General features: G+C 37.4%; 1 protein-coding gene across 1 annotated transcript in view; it reads right to left on the bottom strand.

The window, feature by feature from the left end:
• Positions 1 to 15,214, bottom strand: part of CDC42BPA (CDC42 binding protein kinase alpha) — a gene marked incomplete at both ends in the record, with an annotated part of 187,707 nt that overhangs the window by 111,914 nt on the left and 60,579 nt on the right. Inside the window, 3 exons of the mRNA XM_082307118.1 lie at positions 2,414 to 2,509; positions 6,991 to 7,074; positions 13,493 to 13,584. Coding sequence (XP_082163244.1) covers positions 2,414 to 2,509; positions 6,991 to 7,074; positions 13,493 to 13,584 — 272 coding nt within the window. The remainder of the gene's footprint in view (positions 1 to 2,413; positions 2,510 to 6,990; positions 7,075 to 13,492; positions 13,585 to 15,214) is intronic.

Here is a 15,214-nt window from a genome sequence, read left to right as displayed (position 1 = left end):
AGGGTCAGCTAGAGCAGGCTGATGAGGACTGTGTCCAGTTGGGCTTTGAGCATCTCTAAGGATGGAGACTCCACAACTCCCCCAGGTAACATGTTCCAGTGTTTGACCACCCTCGCCGTAAAAAGGTGTTTTCTTGTGTTCAAATGAAATTCCACATGTTTCAGTTAGTGTCCATTGTCTCCTGTCCTGTCACTGGGCACTACTGAGAGGAATCTGGATCCCTTGTCTTCATTCCCTCCCATGAGGTATTTATACACATTGATGATAACCCCCCCAACCCTTCACTTATCTGGCTGAAGAATCCCAGTTCTCTCAGCCTCTCCTTACATGAAAGATGCTCCAGGACCTTAATCATCTTTCTGGCCTTGCACTGGACTTGCTCCAGCAGCTCCATCCCTCTTTTGCACTGGGGAGCCCAGAACTGGACACAGTACTTCCGATGCAGCTGCACCAGGGCTGAGCAGAGAGGAAGGACCTCCGCTGACCTGCTGGCAACACTGCTCCTTGCAGCCCAGAACACCCTTGGCCTTTTTTGCTGTGAGGGAGCATTGCCGGCTTACCGTCAGCTTGTTATCCACCAGGATCTCAAGCAAAGCTGCTTTCCAGCCATTTGGCCCCCAGCATGTACTGGGTTTGTTTTATTCCACCCCAGATGCAGGACATCACGCTTCTCTTTGTTGAACTTTATGAGATTTCTCTCTGCCCAGTTCTCCAGTCTGTTGACGTCGATCTGAATGACAGCACAGCTACCTGGCATACCAGCCACTTCTTTTTTTTTATCACCTTCGAATGTGCCAAGGGTGCACTCCCCCCATTAATGAAGATGTTGGCCCTGGTACTGAGCCCTGGGGTACGCCACCATTGACCGGCCTCCAGCTGGACTTTGCATCACTGATCACAACCTCCTGGGCCCAATAGTTCAGCCAGTTTTCAATCTGCCTCACTGTTGCTTATCTAATGCATACTTTGTCAGCTTGTCTACGATGATGTTACGGCAGACAGCATCAAAGGCATTACTAAAGTCAAGGTAAACAACATCCACTGCTCAATCTACACGGATTTTTTTTTTTTTAAAGGTCACTTCTCTTATATTTTGTTTTAATAAAAAGCTTATAGAGAACTAGTGATACATTCATACTAAGATGATGAAAAACAGTATTACTGATGTTTTCCCCAGCAGGCTGCAAAACTAGCTCCCGTTAGCAGACTGTCAAAGATAACGAACAGAAGCCGCTATGTGCTTCGTGAAAATAAGGAAACTGGCAAGATTAAAACAAATTCTAGCAGGCTGTTGCGGCATATATAGTATTTTCTTTGAAATACTGTTAGTAGTAAGATCAGAATTACATAAAATGTGGGATTATTTTTACTGTCCACATTAACAAAGCATGAAGCTGGCTGGGAGGTATTTAAGCCAACAGTTAGATTCACAAATGCAGAGCCCTGTTTCTATATAAACTCCACTGCAATCCATGGATCTCCAAGTATCTGAGCTGACAGAATAGAAAGCAATATAATGGCAAAAAGCATTGCAAATTGCAAGAATTCCATGTATAGCACTTCTTTTATTGGACACACTGGGGGGGGGGAGATTATGACTGCATAGTAGATTTTTAAGAAAACATTAGAACTTACTGATGATATAGAATCCAAAGCACAGGGCAATAAAACCCAAATAAGCAAAATCTATCCATGTGTAGTTGTTCACTTTTTCAGGCATAAATATTAAGAAAACTGTATCACAATCGAAACATATTTTAAGTGGGAAAGATTTCATAGAAAATTGACACTTCTTCCTTCTTTTTGCAAGTCTTTCAAAATACTTGAAAACTAAATAACATTAAATATTAAAGAGACACTTTAATCTACAATTACAGCTTCTGGCTCTTATTTATGAACATTTAGTGGCATTCTTCCATGCTGCAAGAACATTTTATTGCTTTATGACATCTTAGTGGGTTTAAGTCCTCAAAAAAGCGAAGACCAATCAAAATGAACTGCTGTTTCAAAACGGGGCTACTCCCTATTTCTAACTGTAAAACAGTAACCAGCAATGTTAGTCACAAAAATTAAAGTCAAATAGAAAACTTATGTTAGTAAGTGCACTTTTATTTTTACGAATCCAATTAAACCGGAGTGACAAGTTATAAGAAAGAACATGCAGATACACCAAGGTTTATCAACAAAAGCAAAGTGGTTTAGAAAACAAAACTGCGTTCCTGAGATATTTATAGCAAAACTTTAAAAATTTCTGACCATTCTCCTTCAGAATCTTATGCACAAAATCACATACCCTCACATGGTCTGTACAGTCCAGAACACAAAATTAACAAATAAACAAACTATATTTCTGTCTCAAACCACAACTAAGAAGCTGCATTTCCATCCATATATACATAAAAGCAACACTCACTAAATAGTTTTCATCCTGGAATGCATAATGTAATGTTGTGATCCACTGGTTATCTCCATTCACTAACACATCTCTCTCTTCTCGAAAACAGGCTGTCTGAAGGGGAAAAAAAGAATTACAGGCTTTAAGTAAAACATATAAAGAAACACATTTTGCAAGTTGACTATGTTTTAACATTATATTTTGGGGGGAAAAAAAAAATTCAAAACGGCCTCTCAATTAAGAAGTCATTTACTACTCTCTCCAAACATGCCAAAACCTATGAAAACCTAGGTATCAGAAGAGTCCACCTTCTTTAAATTTAAACTGCTGTACTTCTCTATATTGTTAAGTGATGCAAAGGGAGAAATAAGCTGCTGCTTCCCATTGTCTAAAAATCCCAGGTCAAAATCTTATCTTTTTTGTACATGTAGATACTGAAATCAAGTATCAATAATGACAGAATAGCAATGTAAGATTGAAGAAAACAATCAATAATGGCGTTATGTAATTATAACTACAATTGGAGTTAAAGAACTAGAATCTGGAGTCTTGTGCCATAATTTGATAATCATTAAGCAGTTGGGATTTTCTGCACACTTTTTCCACCCTCAGGAAAAGTAGGACAGAATTGGATATTGCTCTTGCCAGATATAAGCTGTTTATAAGACATCCAGGAGGACCTCCTCTCAATATACTGGAAAGAAACACAAGAGGCAAAAGGCACCTTCATAGCGAGTGGAACAGAGGAGGAACAAGAACTGCCAAGAAATCCTAAGGAACAGCTACGAGAAGAAGGAGAACGCAGGTTCATATGAAACAATAAAAGATAAAATGTGAAGAAAATAACCATCTGGAAAGCAACAAGGCAGTTAATTCAATGGAGGTCTTGCAACCTGCCCTGAGAAGTGAATAAAATACCTCAGCAAAAGCAGCTTTGCAGAATGACGGAGGAAACAAACAGACGAGAAGCCAAAAGGAAACTATAGCAAAAAAATATCATAAACGTTTTGAAGGGACTGAGTTCTGAAGTGAATATCACAAGAAAACAAAAGGTACCAAACAGCAAAGCCAACATACAATTTTGTTCAGAAAAATGTCTAAAAGATAGTGTAAAAGAAAGAATAATAATTGTATGGCATTTATTTCAAAGGAGATGGAGAGTTAGAGAAAAACACAGACCATAATCTCTTTCAGCACACTCTGCTACTTCACAAAGATGTTTCATCGATTTTAATCATGCTCTGTCTCATCTTCGGAGACAGCTAAATTTAAAGGAAAATCAAGTCTTTTATTTTTACTTTTCCAATTTCATTTCCAAAAACAATAGGCAAATACCAGAATTCTGACATGGTTATTGTTGGCTGTGAGATTTGGAGAGTGAAGAATGAAAGTGAAATATCATTTTAGATTGAGCTATGCACAAGAATACATGCAGTAAAAGCAAAGCAGAAAATAAGTCCCTCCTCCAAGCAAATAAACCATACCAAGTCTTGTTTTGGTGAATACAGTAAGAATAATGCAGACCAGGAAAAAGAAAGATGGTATACTTTAATCATAGCACAACGCATGAGATGATACATCAGTGAAATTTGAGAAAAGAACAAAACATACTTTGAACAAATACCCCCAGAGGTTATTAAATGAAAAATGGACTTGGGGGTGGGAGAAGGAGAAAGGATGATCTTCAGAATGAAGAAAAGCTGTTCTATGCTTCAGCTTGATTTTTTTCCTTCTTTGTTTGTAAACTCCTGACATATTTCATAAAGAGTTACTAAGAACTCTTATTTTCACAAGGATAAATGACATGTAGTTTTTCTACTTGTTATGACACAATTCACAGGATTAGTTACTACAGAGAGTTTATATAATTCCAGTTGTTTTTGCCATGATTTAACAAGACCATGCATTCTTTGAGCACTCTAGACGCCCACCTCCAGGCAGTATGCCTAGAGCTGACAGCAACAGCTATTACCACAGTAGATCACAGATGAGACAGAGTAAGTGGTTCATGGGCTTTACATTAGTTCATGGCCAAAAAAAAAAAAAAAAAAAGAAAAAAAAAGAAAAACGATGGTAGCAGTGGTTCTTGTAATTACTGTAACATATTTCAATTAAGTTGGTTTTTTCTTGTTGTTTTGGTTTTTTGTTGTTTTTTTTTTTAAATGAAGCCTTTTCTTGTGCCTTTCATTATTTCCACATTACACTTCATCTTCCCTAGGCACAGTCTCCTTAAACTGTTGGCAGAGACCTCCAGAGGTCACGTAATCCAACTCTCTGTCACAGCAAAGCCAACTTAGTGCTTTAGTTGTATCTATATTGTTATTGTGGCCTTCAATCACTAAAGAATTCAGGCTGCTCGGCTATTTGGTGCTCATGTCCTTACAGCTCAGAGTTAGCACCTTCTGGGAGTGCCGACTGCTTCCATGCTGCATAATATTTGTCCTGGTCTCTCCTGAGCCTCATCTGGCACCACCGTGGCACACGTGTAACTGGAAGCGACTGTCAGCACTCAGGGTAACAGGTCTGGGAGCGCAACAGCAAGCTGTCACACACTTTCAGGTACTCCTTCTGTCAGTAATGTCCTCAGTTCTACATCACTTCTCCGAGTTTTCAACAGTGGCAAGTATTTGGAAAACTTATGCTCTTTACAATACAAAGAACACTGACCTCGCAACCTGTATAATTTCACAAAACAAAGGTTTTGCATACAATTACTCTCAGAGCTTGCAGTCATCAACCTTAATCTGGCATTTGCAAGCCTGTTGAGTTCATATTCCCTTTCTCCTTTTACAAATCACTCCCTCTTCCCACAGAATTGATACAGGGATATATGAACAACTTATTTCTGCCACTTATGTATACACCTACATATATGCTTGTCTTGCATTTTTGGACTGTATTTCGGTGTTAGTGCAGCACATGGCTAACAGAGCCAAAATGGGTCATTTTCCCTAGCAGTAGTTAGCAAGTGAGATGCGTTCATCAACGTTTAAAAATGACAGGTTACAGTTGTTGAAGGTCATGCTTTGTAATACATTTTCACTCCAGATGGTTCTTCTTTCCACTGTATACCCATGGGTTACAAATACATGGAAAAACATAGCTATAATTCTTTTTAGGCTAACGGTTCAGACTTTCAGAAATTCCCATGGGAAGAGTATTTTTAATACCTTGCATAGAGAAAAATCTTTCAAACCTATTTATAACTGTATTTTAATGGAAAGAAATAGCTTTTAAACTGACTTTAAAAGGGTACATTTAAAAATAGAGTGGAACTTTATTTCTGGTCTTTTCTTTTTCACTGAAATAATAAAACTTACAGTAATGACATCTGTCTTGGAGAGAAATACCTCTTTGTATCAAGACTAATGCCAGATTGCTCAGTATCTGAATAATTTCTGGATAAAGAGGAAACACATTGTGTACGTCTAACCACAATCTGCATGCCATTTATACTTCTTAATGTGATAACATTTTCATTAAAAGAGACAGGATGTGCACACATCAGAAATTGGCTTTAATTCGCCTGGATACTTTTTTTTTTTTTTTTTTTAAAGTGTGATGGTTTTCCATTGATCTCATTTCCTAGCAAGATATAATTAAAACATAAATGTGGAAATCGGAATAAACTTGGAAGCAACTGAACAGCAGGGCAGTCTGAGAGTAGCAAAGTAGAAGTCTCAAATAAAAACTGAGGTTAGCAATAACTCAAACAGACAAGTTGGAAGAGACACCAAGATAGTGCTTGCACTGTCCAAACTAAAGAAAACCCAACGGCCAAAGCAACTTTGTATGTGTAAGACACTGAGTTATATTTTTATGAATCTATTTTTAGGCACTTTATTTTTAGTATGCATAGATGGAGAATCTCAAAGCAATTTAAAGAGTTAGATACACGCTCTGTTTAAACTTCATACACAAGTCTTCAGGTGTAGACTGCATTTTGTAAGTTTCTTTCCAAATGAATCCAGGGAAATGTACTGAGGATTCTATGAAGAGTGGAGTTGTGTAATGAAAGTAGGAACCCAAGGCAAAGTGGTGCTGGTTAAAGAGCTGTTTCACCTTTTTCAGAACACAGAATGGACTCAAGCTTTAATGAGGAACTTTTCATCACAATTTTTTGCAGCTGGACATTTTTATGAAACAGGCACTCAAATTAATTTGATACTTTGATCTTTCTGATTTTTCAATCTACAAATTGGACCTCGACTAAGTTCTAACTACTGATAAACCGATAGGCTTGGTGAGTTACAGCTCAGTAATTACCTTTCACGATGGAAAATACTTGCTAAAGACTACATTCCTAACCGGAATAAATGCATTAAAAGATTGCTTGTATAGTCGGTAATTCTTGGGCAATTACAGAAAAGGTATAATGTCTAAAACATCCAGCCCCACCTATGTCAAGATTCCATGCCACTTTAACCCTTCCGACGAACTGCTTTAAGCTTATTTTAATATTAATCTTCATATCGTCAGTAAGTAGCGAAGCACCTCCTCAGTCCCTCTATACACACAGAGTCTTGTGGAAGAGAAGTAACAATTCAGCAGAGTAAGAGGGTGCATGATTACAGAAAACATTACTGTAATCTTACTTCAGCTCTCTTCAGCATCTCCCACTTATTAAGTATCTTCATGGCAAAAACCTTATCTGCATTCTTCAGTTTTACTACTGCAACCTGGAATAGGTAAATGAAAGATAAATAAGTTAAAACATGAAAATGCATATTGTTTTCATTTTTATGAAACCTTACAGTTTTGGAGATTTTTTCTTCAGTGTTCCGGACACTTAGCTTTACTATCCACACAACACAATACCATCGCCATCAAGAAAGAGTAACATCACAACAGTACAGGATATCTAGTGTGCAAAAGCTCCAAGCCTATTTTAAGCTTTCATTATGTATCCCCCTTTCATTATGTATCATTTTTTCTAGGTGACTGTAGATGAACAATGGTATTTCTCACCATCACACTTCTTGCTTTATCACACTATCATGAAGCTATCACTGGCTGTATGTTTTATGTTCTTGGACTTCAGTCCTACACAATAATTTAAATTACAGAACCGCCAAGAAAAGACAACAATGTAGTAGTTTCTAAAACAAAATAAACAATTTTTTTTGTTTTAGACACAAATTAGACTGTAGCTTTGCCATAAAAGAGCTTCCGCTCTCATTTCAAATAATGTACTAGACTTTCTTCAAAGATATAGTAAAGAATTACTTCACGTTTTTCCACCAGAAATTCAACGAGCTCTATCATGTCTGCTGTCAGCGGCAGGGAAATAGCAAAATCCACATTTTCTAGAGAAGTAAAACTTCGGAAACACAAGCTCTCCTCCCTTTCATTGCTTCCGAAACATTAGATATCATAGGCCTTTGTAATAATATATTAACAAAGCCAACTGACACAGTCCTTTTCTGAGAATATTATAGTTTTGTTTAGCTACAATAAAAGCTAAAACAGAATATTTTTAGGAAAGAGGGAGGGAAGAAGTTTACACAAACATGTTTTCACAGTTCAGGCTTCCCTGGGCATGGAAAGCTAAGCGTCTGACCCAAAATGGCCATGAATCTGCCACAGACTCAGAGCCGCTGATTAGAACTAGACCAGACCACTACACTACCATCCCAATTATATAAAAATTCAACAATCAATGTGTTTTAACAACCATTCTCCAACTATCCCATTCTGCCTCTTCCCTTTCAAATAAATCTTGAGGCTTAAGAAGATAACAGTTTATTTCTGTAAAGTAACATGCTGTCACACAGATTATCATCATCTTCATCCTGCAGGCCAGTGACAAAAAAATACTAAGGTTGAATCCTACATTCCTTCCACCTCTTTCATAATCAGTAAACAAGCTATGTGCGAAGACAGTCGAAGGCAGTGATAACAAAAGAAAATACAGGATCAGACAGTTTGAAGAAAGTGTCATGCAAACCTCTTTCAACCATCTTCAAACGTGTCATCAGCTGCAGCAGCTTCATCAATGTGCCAAAAGCGCAGGCTGAAGGACTGCAATACTCAGATGTCTAAACTAAAGCGTATCTAAAAGTGTACCTCTTGCTTAGCTATAGATTCATAGACGAAGCAGCTGTCACTTCCCATATGTGTGGCAATACATTATCGGCCCTGCTCTTGACACTGCTGCTTTCTGGGGTTGAGGGGGGGTGGAGTGGTGGGGGAGATTAAAAAAGGGGAGAAGGACAGAAAGGTACTATGTCTACTTGTTTAAACTAGTTTATGAAGTGAAATTTTTAAAGGTTACTCCATGCATAAAAATTGAGGTTCAAGTTGAGACTTGGGATCCCTCAAGGTACTTTCAGATTTGAAACACAAAACTAGATTGTTACTTTAAACTATAATCTAATTTTAATTCATAAAGAATGTCTACTCTTCTGTGCCTGGTACCCCAAGACCGAGCACCACAATTTTCCTTGGGAGGGAAAGATGGATCCTCTGCAGTGATGCATAACCCACAATGCAGATTTGAATCTTGAGTCTCCTTTTACTTTACTAGCTAGGCTAGTAAAGAAAAGCTAGCTTGAAACTCTGCTAAGTCATATCTGTACTGATTTCTAATGAGAAATGGCAGGAGGAGAAAGCCTTAACATTGAAACTAGTCAGCGTTCAAACTGTATCCTATCTTGGATGACAGGCATCCCTTTGCATCATTCAGCCTGTGGTATGAAGCTACAGTGTAATTCTGCCCTGAAGACCTTTAAGGGTTTTGTGACTGTTGGAGAGAAAAATTAACAGGTTGGTCCTAGAGCTGACTAGACTGCTGCTTCTGCTGCCCAGCGCGACAAGTAAGTTTTTCCCCACCACTTACCATTGCAGTATAGGCAGGCAGAGGCATAAGATAATACATGTATTTCAAGTCCAGCTTCAGGATTGCATTTCTTGCATGTAGCGTGCTCATTGAAAGGCCGTGTTATTCTGCCGAAGACTTGGTTATTGAAAGACATACCCTAATTGCACAGCTGCCTAAATCTGTAGTCTCCTATACAGCATTCACTTGGACACAACCCAAAGAGCTACCACACTGCCTTTGGTTAACAGCTGGAGCGCAGGGCTTCAACGACAAGATTGAGGGCTTCGTACCTTCTGTGAATGTGTAATACTATTGAAGAGTGACTAAAGAACAAAAATAGACTCATGTTTACCAGCTGTGTTTACAATCAGCCAGAAGCAGCCTTTTAGTCCCTGAAAGCCATTAATGTTATTCCATATCAATAACCACTAGACACACATTAAAAAAAAAAAAAAAAAAAAAAAAAAAATCACTAACATCATCATTTTTCTGCAATCACAGCATCTTTTGGGGGGTGTCTCAGTGCTTCATGAAAGCAAATTCAAAATGCTTATTTCGGGACTGTGAAAGAAAAACCTGACACTTCAGCAATGAGCAGTCTGATGCAGTTTCTAATTGTAACAAAAAATTCTGACTCATGATTACACACTCAGGCAGTGTTTACATACGCACACAGAGGTATATACTATGTATACAAAGGCCCAAATACACACAGAGTGCTGCTTTGATCTTCTCCCTTCCCCAATGAAGCTGTCAAGACAAAAGAAAGGGTAATCATTCCTGTCTAGTTATCCTACAGTGTCTTGCTACTGGCATTTCTTAAAATTGGACTTTTAAAGGTTGGGGTTTTTTTAAATTTATATTTTCCTGTGAGCAGCCCAACAAAAAATGATTGGTATGTGCTGATGTAAACATCTTGGTTTAGTCAGATAGTTCTTTTCCCCCATTTTTCCAACAGTTTTCCATATTTCCCACAAACAGCAGCACAGTCTGGCATGCTGTCAGGCACCTTCTGCCCCAAACTTGGCTACTTGTCTCTAAGGTACGTGTCTGCACATTTCCTTTGCTTAAAAACCAACAGCCTTATACAGAAAAAAGCTAAAGCAGAAGCTATTAAAGGGGGGGGGGGGGGGGGGGGGGGAGAAGGAAAAAATAAGAAAAATAATTTTAAAAAAAAAGAGAGTCAGCATTGGTTCTCTTGTTCTTCAGGAGTAGGCAGCCCTCCAGAAACAGGAAGATGGAATGTTACTGTTCATAACTGGATGCCAAAATTTAGAGGTAGCTAACTAGTTCTCAGAACCACGAAATTCATCATCTTTGAAATATCAACAACATAACGACATAATATTTGCTTGCATAAGCAAGCACTGAACTGGTTTGTTTTCTTTTTTTCTCTTAAGCAATAATAGAATGAACTGAAAATTTCAGTATTAGCTAGAACCTTCAAAAGCCGCACTTCCATACTGCTGAGACACCACTAAGAGCTGTTGCCCAGTTGCTTCACCTTTCCTAGCAGCACTCCAACTCCCAACTTTAAAGTCTTCTTGGTTATAGTTGTTTGTTAAGTTTTCCAAACCATGTTGCCCAAAGCCAGCACAATGACACACTTGATGCCCACATTATTAATTTTACCAAGGTAATCCTCCTCCTCCTCTAAGCAAAACATCTGTGTTTTCTGAAGACAGCACTTTCTTACATAGAATTTTAAATAAGTAAATGTATGCATGCAGAGGGAAGGGGCATGTCGTTAATTTGACAAAAAGGAAGCATTCTCAGACTGGCAGCAAGCACGGTAAGGGGAAAAAGAAAACTAGGAACAATGAACTCTTACAGTTATAAGCAATAACTAGTTTAAACTACTTCTTGTCTACATCAAACTTGTAAAAACAAAAAGGGAAATATTTCTTGACTACGCAAATTGAAGAAATTGAGTAGCATAAAATCAAAATAAGAACAAGTCTGAGACCGTGCCAAAGAAAACTTGCACTAAGTTTGTAGTCTACAGAATTTCAGAATTATGTTGATTCAGGAGACAAAAATTACTCCTCCCAGTAACCTAAAGCAACCTTGGTCTCATTTATAGTTTGCTGGAAAGAAAATACATTCTTCCAGATTTCTTAATCTGCCTCAGTAAACTACTGTAGTCTACTGAATCGTACAAGTACTTTGCAATTTAATATTAATATAGTTTTTACTGGCTTAAGTAGCAGTAAAATCTGGTGGTCCTTTTTTCAACCTTGCTCACATATTTACTGGTTATTTTAAAGGAAAATTAGTAATTTCACACAGAACTTGTCTTCTTAGACAAATGTCTGTGTAGGACTTGAAACTTGTCTTCTTTAAGCTAGTTAGAAAATTTAACATATATCCTTGTCAATATTTAGTAAGTCCTACTTTAAGAACATACAGAACCAAACATCTTCACTGAGAGAACTTCAGTTTTCCCCTTGGTGAAGATTTTGACAATTAAGTAGAGTCATGCTATCTTTCTCAGATAAGGAATTAGAAAGAAACACTGTTCCTAAAAGAGGAGAACTAACCGATTAGACAGACTGTCCCCAGAAGAGGATGGGGAAAGTTACGCTCTCACTATTCGTGGGATGATTCACCACAAAGAAGCTTCCTGAGAAAGAACTACTTTTTTTTTTTTTGTGGTTTAGCTGCTGTGGAGTTTGATGCTAATTTAGCAGACAAAAATGACTTCTCTTAAAAACACAATATAAGGCAGGTTTCACATATGACAAGAAAAGCACCCACATCAGCGATTTTTCTTACGTCTTGTACAATCTGTATGTGAACTCAGCTGCAACTACTGTGGCAGCACTGAGAAAAGCCAGTGTTTTAAGCAGAAACGTTTACATCAAAACAGAGAATGCAACATTCTCTCTGTGGCAGAGTTCCAGACTAAAGGTAAATTATCCATGAGTAACTTTAGCCATCAGTCTCCTTTATAAAGAAGCATTCCTCCAGATGAAGGAAAACCAACCAAAAGTGATAAAGTAGCTAAATAAATACTACTGTTTTATTGTTATTCTTACAGTTGCCCAATAATGACATTTGCATGTAGGCATCACAGTATGTAGTGACATACGCTACAGTAAAAATTCCTGTTCCTTACACACTACATATAGAAATCTGTTCTTCCATAACCACAGACTAGTAAATGCTAATTTTCACACATGATGCAAACATGTAAGTGAACCTGAAAACAACTCTTCTCTGTCACATGCCATAGAGCCTCCAGAGATGCTCTCAAAGAAAGGAGAACTGGAAAAAAGAAAAAAAAAAAAAAAAAAAAGAACAAAACCAAAACAACCAAACAACAAAACATTTCCAGTTCCAAAAGCAATGAAGACATTGCTCAGAAAGTCTTTTTCTTATACTTCGGGTTTCAGTTCACATGTATTTTCAGGCACCGAGGAGTACCTTCTGCAGAAGCTTTACACACTATCCCCATCTGTAGTAGACTTGGCTATCGAAAACTGTTACACATTAGGTTGCTCTTTCTACATACATAGTGTCCTGCATGAAGAACAAAGCACATGCACCTAATATAATTAAGAAGGCAGCACAGAAAGCTAATGTTTATTTATTCAAGTTTCCTCAACCTATGTAATCTGACATGCCTAGTGTAAAACTTAGTGATCAACAGCCTCACTTCTCACTTGATGACTTCAAATAAACAGTTTAATCAGAAGTGGCAAAAAAATGGTATAGTTCAATAGCAGTAGGCAACAACTGAAAAAGAAACTAATATTTGCTAAACTCTTTAAAAGAAATACAGGAAAAATATTCAAACGTTCATTAAAAATAGGAACGAAGTGACAGGAATAGAGAGGTTTCTCGGTGTTCTTAGAATGTCAGTATCAGTATTTGGCTATTTCAGTTGCTGAAAACTACTTTCAGACTATTCAGTTATTAGGATGATTAGAAATGACTAGATCTTTATACCATCAGTAACTCACTGGCCTCCACCTGCTGACTGGAAATAATTACAGTCAAGCAAAGGATTTATCATCAGACAGTTGAAACATGGTCTTTTAATCCATGTGAACTTGCCTTCTCTCGAAATTTGAGAGACTTAAAAAGAGCTGTCAAAGAATGTATAAATCAAAATGTACTTGCATCAAACATTAGGTGGGCCTACAATATCCATTATGCCTAAACAATGTGAAGGCCCGTACATTGGTATATTACTATTAACTGTCTCTCCTCAGTGCTGCAGATTTGCAAGAGCATTATTCAAACCCTTCCTTCCACCTCCTTCACGTACATACCTCCCCAAAGGCTCCTCGACCAATCACCTTCAGGATTTCAAAATCTTCTTTATGTAGTCGCATCTGTTTCACTTTAGATGTAAAAGGTTTGGCTGAAACAAAAGAAAATATCAATCATTAAAAACAAAAATAAACAACCCACACCAAAACCAAAAAAAATAAACAACAAGGTAACAGTAACATAAAATAGATGTAATCAGAACCCTGAGAACAGACCGTTTTGCTTATATACTTATATAACCTAATGTAATGAACTTTAAAGCTAGAAATAATGATCAGTAAGAACTAAGCCAAAACTGCTATGAGAAAAAGTTTATGAAGTAAGCTTGCTTTTGCTTCTTTACATTAAAAAAAAAAAAAAGAAAGAAAAAGAAAAAGAAAAAGAAAAAAGAAAAAAGAATGAAGCTGACTATATTTTTCGACAGTCTTTTGAGTTCATAGACATCCACTGCATCTGTGCTATATGTTGTTAACTCTGGTTGCAAAAGCAAAGTAAAATATAATTAAAAGTTCACTTCGGACAACATTAATTTCTCTGCCAAACAGCAAACCAATATTGTATTCAATGAAAAATTAAAATGCTGATTAATGATAACTAGAAGGGCAATAATGGCCTAGACAATGTATCATGCAATATTTTTGGAGACCACCTCTTCAAGATACGGGACACTGAGTAGTCAATTCTTGGCTTCTAGAAGCGAGAACAGTTGTACTCAAGGCATTATTAACACATTCAATGGAAAACCCCCATATATATAAAGTTAAGCTCCATTTCCCGCTTCTTTTTCTCCTCTTTTATAGTGTCTTTGAAAGCAGTAAGCAATATAAGGTATCGTATTCCAGCCAGGTAACCCCAGCATTCTTTGCAATGAAACAGTATCAGGAGGACTGCTCCCCTCTTTCAGCCCCGTTCAGCACTACAACTAACCAGTCCCGGTTCATTAATACATGCTCTAAGCATGCATCCATAACATCCAAGTTACTGATAACTCTACCTTAAAAGCCACGTAACACAACCTTTGGTAAAAAAGAAAAAAAAAACCAAAACCTTAAATAATTAAGCAGGAAAAGGAGTTCTTTTAAAAATAATTGCTTTAAAATCATACTTCACACAAATGAAATCTCTTATGAAAACAGAAGCTTCAGTAAATACGGTTCCTAAAAGTTGCCCATAAAAGAAGGCTGTATAACCCAGCGTACACAGGACTAGAACGGGTCCCAGAAAAATGTTAAGTTCAATTTCTGGCTCAAAGGCAGTCTTTCTCAATGATCCTTAACAAGCAACTTCAGATACTTCACCCACAGCTTCACATCTATAAAACAGGGATGGCATTTTTGTAACAGACAAGGGACTGACCATCACATACTTGGATCAAGAAAGAAACAAAAAAGCGCACCGGAAGGTAGCCATTTTACATGGCCCACAAACACCGTTTTAGGTTATGCTTTCATGGCACACAGACCCATCTATGTCTACTTCTATCTATACGGAGGCTGAGGGAATTAGTACAGCTTTATTTGCAGTGAAGAGTTGTAACAGGCATCACATTGCAGAACAATTTGTTCAGAATAATGTTTCTAAACAGGGATGGGAATTGGTTTTCAAAAGCTCCAAAAGCAAATGACCCTACATAACAACCAAATTATATCTAGACACATGCAAGAAACCTGATTTGGGTTCTCCTAGAATTCAGTATTTTGTCTTTCTAATGTTATGAACTA

This window comes from Platalea leucorodia (genome assembly GCF_965183815.1).
Source record: "Platalea leucorodia genome assembly, chromosome: 3".
In the NCBI taxonomy this organism is placed as follows: domain Eukaryota; kingdom Metazoa; phylum Chordata; class Aves; order Pelecaniformes; family Threskiornithidae; genus Platalea; species Platalea leucorodia.
The sequence above is the reverse complement of the archived record's forward strand: the minus strand, read 5'-3'. Positions and strand labels throughout refer to the sequence as shown.